General features: G+C 35.6%; 1 protein-coding gene across 1 annotated transcript in view; it reads right to left on the bottom strand.

Annotated features, from left to right (window-relative positions):
• Nucleotides 1-9,712, bottom strand: part of LOC122790977 (zinc-binding protein A33-like) — a 303,928-nt gene extending 294,216 nt beyond the window's left edge. Inside the window, exons 1-2 of the mRNA XM_044058700.1 lie at nt 9,065-9,712; nt 8,855-8,979 (exon numbers count right to left, since the gene is read on the bottom strand). Coding sequence (XP_043914635.1) covers nt 8,855-8,979; nt 9,065-9,117 — 178 coding nt within the window. The 5' untranslated portion in view covers nt 9,118-9,712. The remainder of the gene's footprint in view (nt 1-8,854; nt 8,980-9,064) is intronic.
• Between the last annotated feature and the right edge of the window lie 589 nt (nt 9,713-10,301).

Below are 10,301 nucleotides of genomic sequence, written 5' to 3' on the forward strand. Positions count from 1 at the left end.
GAAAAATTTTTTATTTTGGTGTAAATGTCACTAATAAACCATTGTTTGATTGAAAGGTAATACATTTTTCCTTCTGTATGAGTATTTACAGAACCAAAGGATTAATAATTTGACAGTGGGTATGCATAAGTAGATTTATCAGAAGAGAAGAATTCAAAGAGCAATTGGTTACTTAAGTATTTCAATTAGAAATAAAGATGAGTAAACAATATCAGTATTGACTAAAATGAATCAATAAAGTAGTAGATCAGCACTTAATACCTCTTTATAGCTACAAATAATATATAGCCTTAACAAGATTTCAATGAGTTTTCAAATAGTTAATAATTTAATATATATCATTAATAACAGAAGTGGAAAAATTCTGTCTTTACCAAATTAAGAGCAGAGGCAATAGTAAGGTGTTTACTTATTTTGAAGCTGTTTTTGCTGTTGGTGATCAGTATTTACAAGCGGTGGCAGTTGTAATCAATCAGCTGTTCAACAGAAGATTTTATTCAATACGTGCTGGTGCTTCCGTTAACTGTATAAAACAAGTGTTATGGACAAAGCAATGGGAATAATCTGTTTGATTATGTAAAATATGTTATGGGAAACCAAGTTGCTTATTTATCTGAACTGTCTATTTCTTCAAACACTCAAAAGAAATTCAGATTGCAGCGATGATGTCATTGTAATTTGCATAGCACCACCCTGGTTGCTATGGAAACCAAATGTTAGCGGGTTTTAATTTAATAGCAGTTCAGTATTTCTTTTGACTACCATTATTTAAAGCAAGTATTTCTTATGTATTTCATATTTTAAAACATTTGTCAAACTACTGAAGTAGCAAAATAAGTAAATCAACGCACCTTGCACGTCAGTACCACTAGCACCAAATAACAAATATACAAAGACTCACTATAGTACTTGAAATGCAGTCAAAGCAAGCTTCATTTACATTAGACAAAGCTTAGCATATAAAAAGACCATGAATGCATTTGGGTGAAGGTAAAACCACTTCTCAATTCATAGTAACGCTCGAGGCTACTGTTTCGTGAAAAGAAGCAAAAATAACAGTTTAGAATGTTGAAACGCTAGGCTGGGAAAATACCAGGGAAGAGAAAAATTATGTCATGCTTGAATCATATTGTGACAAATACACTAAAGCGATCTCAAAGAAACAAATATTTCTTGTAAACATATATAGTACCAAGTTCTGACATTACTTATGTCAGATTCCCAAATAAAACAGCCAACATTTTAACCCTTCTCCTTTTCTTTAAAAAAAAAAAAAAGTTAAAATCAAGAGAGAAAATAAGTTGTGTGTGTGTGTGTGTGTGTGTGTGTGTGTGTGTGTGTGTGTGTGTGTGTGTGTGTGTGTGTGTGTGTGTGTGTGTGTGTGCAGGATCTAACTAGCTATACATCTTAAGCATTCCTAGCAGTTGAATCTAGATACTAGTAAAGTAATAATAAATAATCCAAGTCACTGTGAGCCACGCGCTCTAGTGAGCTAAACCTCACCACAACAATAAATAGAACATGCTGGAGGGATAGATTTCTGTCACAGAGACTCCCCATGCTTTGGAACTAAATTCCTAACTACATTAGGCAAAGCCCCTCACTAACACTCTTCAAGAGAAGCCTTGACGAGTGGATGGGTAACAGAAAGTACACCCCTGGGATCACTTCATTGACTCTGCTTGACAGAGGCTCAGTTAATTAATCAATGGGGCGGTGAAAGCCGACAACACTCTGGCTAGGCTTATAAATGCCCTTGGGCAGATAGCCTAGTACCTACCTATGAACCTATGAAGAAGTATTCACAAACAAAGTAAATGATACATACTCCTTTTAGATTTTCATGAACATTTTATAATTTAGTTTGATCTTTGAGAGAACTAGGAAGTCCAGCATTTTTAGAACCAGTCTTCAATTTCTTCTTTCTTATATCCATCCAATTATTTATCTCAGATGATCTTTTAAGGGTTGTAGATGGTGACCAGTCCATGCCTTCTGGGATTGTAATGATGTTATTTTGGATGAAAGAAACAGCTTCTTCAATACTGTTGAAAGATCTCAGCTCATTCTGATGAAAAATTTTGATTTTAGCTGGATAGACTAATTGTGCCTTCATTTTATTCTGCTTTAATAGTCTTACCAGTGGCCAAGAGCTTTTCCTCATTTCCAGGACTCTTGTGGAGTAATCATGATCAAACCTTATTTGGTTTCCTTTGAATGACAAGGGACTTTTTCTCCAAGCTGTTTTTAGTATAAGTTCTTTATCTAAGAAGGATAGGAACTTCACAACTATGGATCTTGGGGAAGCATTAGGAGAAGAAGGAATACGTTTTTCAATGGCTCTGTGCGCTTTTTCAATCCCATAGGACAAACCTTCTTTTTAGCCCAAAAATTCAAGCAGCCAGGAGTTCAGGAAGGAAATAATATTTATTTATTTATTTTATTTTACATTTGTTGACCGGGATAGTCCAACTGGATATATGTCCATTTTCAGTGGAGGCCCAGGGAGAAAAGCTCCAAGGAGACAATTTAACAGACAAGCAGATAATTCAGGATACATATTTAAACTAGGCCCATTAGGTATGTAGTTGGGCACACATAAAGGAATTAAGCATCAGTGAGGTACAGTTGACAACAAGTCTAAATAACAATATATAGTGCAGAATAACACAGATAAGCCATCATTCTTCAGTTGTGGTATACAAATTTTATGAGGATAAAACATAAGAATTACAGTAGTATAGATGAGGTACAAGTATTAGTCTCGTGAGGAACAGGGACATAGCCATTTTATGCTTAGGTAAGATTTGAGAGTTATTTTAAATTTAGAAAGGGATGCTTCTAGGGTTAAGGATGTAGGCAGAGAATTCCAGAGTTTGGCTATATAAGAAGAATATAGGGAGTCACCAGCATGATTGTGAAATCTGGTAACTGCTAACAGTAATTTATTAGTGGAGCGGAGTTGCCTAGGACAGGAGTACTGTTGGATTATGTTTCTTAATGAAGGTGTTGTGCTTGGATGATAGAGTAGCTTGTGTGTGATAATCAGCTGGTTATAGGTTAGTATGTTTGGTAGTTCAAGCCAACCCAATTGTTTTAGATTTTGGCAGTGATGAGTTCTAAAGGAGCTGTTGTTGGCAAATTTGGCTATCTGATTATAGCAGGAGGTCAATTTATTGGTTTCTGTTTTGGATAGGTTGGTCAAGATTGGTGATGCATACAGTAGAGTTGAGAGAAGGTTTGTTTGTGCTATTGTAGTTCTAGCATTGTGAGTCAGGAATGATTTGTGCTTATAGAGACTTCCCAGCTTTTTGTTAGTATTGTTTATGGCCAGATTAATATGTACATCAAATGTGAGCTTGTTATCAATAGTGATACCTAGAAGCTTTGTCTGGTAGCCAGGTGAGATAGGGGTGCCGTTTATTGAGTGGATAGTAAAGGAGGAGGTGGGGGCAGTAGTGATTGAAGGATGAAATATGAGGAGTTTAGTTTTTTTGGGGTTGAGTATCAAGGCATTCTCAGTATGCCAGGTTTCGACTGAGTGAAAATTTTCCTGGGTTTTTTTGTGTAGGTTTGGTAGGGTAGGGGCACTGCATATTATAGTAGAGTCATCAGCGTATTGGATGAGGTTTGAACTATTTACAGCTGAGCGGAGATTATTAGTAAAAATTAAGAATAGTAGGGGGCCCAGTATGGATCCCTGAGGTACACCAAGTGTCACAGGTAAGAGTGGAGACAAGTTATTGCTCCATAGTACTCCCTGTTGTCTATTGCTGAGGTAGTTCTTAAACCAGGAGATTGCCAATTTATCTAGGCCTAAGATAGAAAGTTGGGAGAATAATTTTTCATGCTTAACCATGTCAAATGCCTTTGATAGGTCTAGGAAAAGGGCTGCAGAAAATTTGCCATTATTTCTGTTGTGGTTACTAGTATCAGTGAATGCTAGCAGGGCAGTGGTTGTGCTATGACCTGGGCAGAACCCGTGTTGGGTTTGGGATATAAGATCTTGCTTAATAAGGTGGGTCATTAATTGTTTGTGAATACATTTCTCCAGTATTTTAGCAAGTGGGGATAGGATAGCTATTGGCCTGTAGTTATATATGTCATAAGAATTGCCCCCTTTATGAAGGGGTATAATACAGGCTGTTTTCCAGATCAGGGGTACTGAGCTTTAAGAGATGGATCTGTTTATTAGAATAGAGACTGGTATGGCTATTTCAGTTGCCACCAGTTTTAAGAAATCATTGGGGAGGGAGTCTACTCCTAGTGTTGTTGGTTTTAGTTGAGAGAGTCATTTTCTTATGTAGGAGGTTGGGGTGGGTTGAAGCTTAAAAGTTGGGTTATTATTAGGTTTGGGGTCAATAGTAGTGGTTTTGGTATAAGTTTGTTTTTGTGAAAGGGCAAGAATGGTCTCAGTAAAGAAAGTATTGAATGATCCAGCTATGTTTTCTTTCATTAACCCGGTTGTTGGGGGTGGAGTGGTGATTTTTCCATGGCATAGTAACCTGTTTAATCCTGCCCATAATTTTTTGGGTTGTTCATGTGTTGATTTTGGTGGTTGATAAAGTAATTTCTTTTATCTTGCTTGACTAATTTTTTGGTTAGATTTCTAATCTGTTGGTAGGCTTGCTGTGTACTTGGAGTTTTTTTGGATCTTCAGATTTTCCAGGCTCTGTTCCTTTCTGTTATTTTTTGTCTTGCTTCCCTAGTTAGCCATGGAACTGCTTTGGTCTTAACTCTGGTAGTTCTTTCTGGAGCATGCCTATTTTAGTATTTCTAGAAATGTGGAGTTAAAGTGATCGATGGCTTCATCTAGAGGCAGGTAATATAGTTGGGACCAGTTGTAGAGTTTTAGGTCATTTAAGAAGTTTGATAGGTTAAAGTGTTTTTAGTTCCTAATTGTTTGGAGTATAGGGGTTTGGGGGTGGTGGGAGTTGTGTTTAAGTAAGAAGGTAGCCTGATGGTTGCTTAGTGAGTCAGGAAGTGTGCCTGCTAGGTAGGAGGAAGGAATTTTATTTAGTAAAATCCAGTCTAGAAGAGTTTCTTTTTACTATTGTTGGTTATCCTAGTGGGTTCTTTGATTAGTTGAGAGAAGGAAGCTAGGTTGATATGATTAGTGGGAGCTCAGGAAGAGCATGTTAGCCAGTCAATGTTAAAGTCCCCTAATACAATAGTCTCATGTGGTAAGGTTTGTGATAGCCATTGTAATAAACTTTCCATGATAGGGATATTATTGCCTAGGGGGATATAACCTGTTACTAAGCTGATAGTTTTATTGCTGCCTATCTTGAGAGTAGTCAATAGTATTTCTGCTTTGTCCAAGGGAGGTACTGGTAACTCTGTTTTAGCTATAGTAAGTGTATTTTTGTAAAGCAGGGCAATGCCACCACCCTTCTTTTTCAGTCTGTCTTGTCTAAGGATACTGTATCCAGGTGTCAGGATTTCTGTATCTTTGGTAGTTGGTTTTAGCCATGTTTCTGTTAAGCAGATTATGTCAGGGTGATATTGTGTGATTAGACTATGAAGTTCATGTATTTGTTTAAGCTCCTGATGTTTAGATTTAGGAGGAGTAGACTATTTGCTGGCCTGATATTAATTTGTGTGAGTTCAGGAAGCTGTTGTAGTTTACTTAAGAGATTTGTATCATAGGGGCCTGGGTTTGGGTGGATATCACCATCCCTTAATAGTAGTTGCTGGTTCTCCTTCTGTTTTTTCAGGGAGACTAAAGATTCTAATATTTGTTCTCCTCTCTCTGTTTTTAACATCATCTACTTTATTTATCAGCCGGTTATTTTGTTGCAGGATGGTCTCACAGTGGGATGTCATTTAGTGAAGTTTCAATGTTCAGAATTTTGGATTGTTGTTGCTGGAGGATTTCCTTCAAAACATCAGTTTGTTGTTGACAGTTCATCTTTAAAGTTTCAAGGTTATCAGTATATCTATCTATTTTTAAGGATAATTCCTGGAGAGTGGTAGACATAGACTGGATCTCTTTTCTTAGTGAGGAATTAGCATGTGAAGATTTTAAGTTGCTCATCTCTGCTCAGTTGTATAATCAATTATTTTGACAGGAAATTCTTTAAGAAAAAGCTCCAAAGTTGGAAATCTAGTATATTACAGTTTCTCAAACAATTTGTATAACTTTTAAGGAGCTTATAATATAATTCTAAATAATAAATTTCCCTGTTTCATAGTAACTGATGTGGAGCTCAAGAAAAAAGTTGTTACTAGTTGGCCATCTAGGCTCCACCCCCCCCCCCAAGGGGACTAAAACATTTTCACTGCTTGTATCTTGCAATCCATATCCATAAAACAGAGCTTCCAGCTTCTAAGTTTTTGTATTATATTTTGTTTAGTCTTTTCCCACATATCCTTAGTACCATAACAGAATCCTTTTTAACCCATACTCCTACGTTCTTCATTTAATCATGTTATGGGTTTTGCTGAAGCAATTCATGTGTGTGTAGGGTACACAGTTTACAACTATTGATTTTGTTTTATATTCATTAATTTTGTTTCCTGAACAGACTTGAAACTGTCTAATGCTGCTACAGGATCTCTGGCTATTTTCCTTGTTATAGGCTCCCTAAGCTTGACAACAGCTCTTTCTACTTTCTGTTGCCTGAGTCATCATGCTAAAAGCTTTTGTGTTCTAGACTTATTATCAAAAACTGTTGCTTATTTTCTCTTTAGTACTCTGCAGTTGCACCTCTTCTTGCTCTGTGAGATTCCCCACTTTTACTTTTACTTTTTTAAATTCTTCTAAATAATTCATGTTACTTCTTAACCATATCTATTTTTCTTTTATTTCTCCTCCATTTTTAAATTCTACTTTAATTTTATCCCATTCCCTAGCTATATTTTCTGAAGAAATTTATAGCTTTCCTAATAACCCCTGAATAATTTCCATTATCCATTTGTTAAACTAATCTCTGTTTAACAGACAGGTGGGGAAGTGCCAATGTCTCACTTTTATTTCACTTCCATGCATTTTTATTTTAGTTATTATTGGTACATGATCTGAAATAGTTATCGAATGAATATCAAAACTTTCAAGTAAATGCACATGTCCCCGTGAAATATAATTTTTGTCTAGCCTAGCCCAGTTTTTGTACCTTGGGGAATAATATGTAAATTCTTTCTGAGCTCCTACTACTGAATTCACATATTCATACTACATACTTTCATAATTTTTTTCAAAAATCTTTTTTATATTTTCCCTTCTAGTCACCCAGATACATCCTCACTGTTACAAATCAAATTTCAGTCCCCACCTATAAGTAATATTCCCTGCTGAAAGCTGATTATTTCTCCCAGTATTTTCTTAAGCTCCATTGTAGCAGTTTTAGGTGCAATATAAATACATGCCAGTGTCATCCCCCTCCCTTGTCAGTAGCCCCTTACTACTACAAACCTGCCATTATTATCTTTGTTCCTCTTCTATCAATACTGGAGTTACTCTAGCATGTTTCTGGACAGCATTATGGAATGACAGACTATATATAACAAATACTTTAATTTCCTTATCAGTCACCAGCTATACTCCCCTCCAATGATTACCCCATCAATATGGATTAAACTGAATGTTTACCAGATAACTGAGATGTTTGGTGAACTTCAACACAAAATTATCCAGTGATTATAACAATTTGTATTTTAATGAAAATAAGTGCAAGTTATAACATGAACATAATAAAACACCTGCTATATTTTACAGAGTGTTACTAATCTTTACCTGTAACACGACTACATCTTTTCCCAGCATACTTTAAAATTTCCCCTAACATTACCTCCTCCTATATTTTTGTATACTGTTCACGGTCATATTCATGCATGCTTTTCTTTCCACAGTCCTTTAAAACTCTGAATAAAGCATTAATTAAAAGAATATCACTTCAGTCATAGTATATACGAACATGTGGACTATTGATAGCTGTCTCAGTTTCTCATGGGAGTGGATCATCAGAAAGGCCTTTCTAGTCCTTTCTCAGCTTTGAAAGATCTCCACTGGGTAAACTGAAGTCCCCAGTTCAGAGTACCTCATCACTGATTATCAGATTAAGTATATTGTGTAGCAGTTTGCTGTGTCACACAGTATAGACAAATGACAATTTCTTCTTAAATCAGCACAATCACATCTATACATGCTGAGGGTATCCCACATGATATCTAGTTGTTTAAAGTACCACAGCTTTATAGTGCTTTTATTAACTAACTCCTACATAAAACCAGTCCCTGTGTGAAAAGCTAAACCCAGAAAAAACTCCGAATTCAACATTTTCACTGTATTAGGTCTGATGTACCCAGATCTCCTTGTTTTACTTTTAAATTTAACTGCTCCATAACTTTCATATTGTTAAAACACAATCTAAATCAATGACCATCAGTTATTTCCTTGCTTTTTACTCTTTTATGTATCTGTTATATATACTAATCAAATAATTTTTGTGTGGTTTTCATGAAGGCTGTAAAGTGTGCGGTACTTGCAGTTGTTGACACTAATGTATGTACTTTTCTCTAATTATATTTCTTTCTTACCACTGTGATTTCAATCACCTGAGTTAGGCTGAAATTAGTCCATTGAGAGTAGTGCATTTTGTGATAAACTTAAATAAGTAAAATAAATTAATCTACAAACAAATATATAAAGAAACACAACAGTCTCCCTTTGACATTATTTTATCACTGCTTCATGAAAATGCTGGCTGAGCTGCTGCTTGTTCCATAAATCTCTCACACCGCCATTTTGCTTTCTTGACAAAACATGCAGAATAGACAATGTCTGTCTCATGCCACCAGATTCAGGCCACCCTCCTACATTGTTTCTACAGTTAAGGTTACAGATGTCTCTTACCAGGACTGAGGATGGACAGCATTTCCTTCCAAACCCTGTACTGCAGGGGGCCTTTGTACACCCCTAGACTCAAGTCATCAGTAACTAATGGAGCACATGTTTCCTCTTCTTGTTTTGTTATGATTCTAGGGAAACAGAAGAGAAAAAGTGAGTGTTTGCACTTACACTGGATAGGAACCAGTAAAAGCAGAGACCATTCTGTCCACATACCTGTCTGTTTCACTCTTCATTCCCTGTGTAGACAAGAATAACATAATTATCATGCTAGAATGTGCCGTTTTGTGACTATGTTGTTAGTATATCACTATGAAGTTACTACAGAAGAAATATCTGTTATAAATATGCTTTTTCTCAACTGAGAAAAAAAATAATACAATGATGCCCACATTCATTCACATGTCTTGAAACTAAATCCACAGCAAATACAAATAGCAAATCTCAGAGTTTCCTCAGTCTGTTTTGCCAATTCACACCTGCATGCCATTATTTGGACTCTTGCATTTGATATTCAAATACATTGCCAGTCATAATCCAAGCTCTTGTAACCAGCAAATGTATATGTGAGTATTATAAAAAAATATGATGTATGCTAATAAGTTCAGTAATTATTTGAAAAAAGTATTGCAGGATACGTAGGAAGACTGTAAGAATGAGGTGAAACATGACAGTTTATACTGAATGTAAAATCCATCAAGAAAGCAGAAATCCAGGAATGAAGTTCATAATGGGGATCGGTTAAGATGAAAAGGGCCTGAAGATACTAATATCGGATTACCTGTATGTAACAAAGAATTATAGCAAAGCAAGGAGAGTTGTTAGAAAAATAGGATGTATATGAAAACATCACCCTGAACAATAAGAAGTTATTATTCCTCTAAATGAACAGTTAAGACCACATCCTTAGTACAATGTGCAACTATGGAGACTTTCTGAACATAAAAACATAGAAAAGACAGGCACTGTAAACAGAATAGCAGACAATATTGTATATGCTCTTTATCAGAAACCACATGAAGAGAGATTAAAAGAGCTCAATATGTAGAGCTGATGAAAGGTAACACTAATGGAATATGATAGAAACTTTCACTTAAATGTATAATGAATGAATTCATATAGACAAAGAGAGGAGCATTATTCACAAGAAAAAGAGATGCACAAAAAAGGCAGAGTTTGAGGATAGCAGGAGAAATGCATTATTTCACAGAAAGGGTAGATGATGATCAAAACATAATTTCTGAAAGATTCAGAGAAGTTTAGAGCTTTTTTATAGTAGTATAACAACATATTCTATATTAGATACTGATAAGTTGAACTTAATTAATGAAGTGATGGCCTTAGTTTTAGAGAATAATTTTATTTTTTAAGGGGAATATTATAAACAATTAAGGGAATACCTATGGGGGCCTCTTGTGCCCCAATATTTGCTATTTTAGTGTTACTTGAATGG

Source organism: Protopterus annectens, chromosome 16.part0 (genome assembly GCF_019279795.1).
Source record: "Protopterus annectens isolate FY-2018-M chromosome 16.part0, PAN1.0, whole genome shotgun sequence".
Classification (NCBI taxonomy): domain Eukaryota; kingdom Metazoa; phylum Chordata; order Ceratodontiformes; family Protopteridae; genus Protopterus; species Protopterus annectens.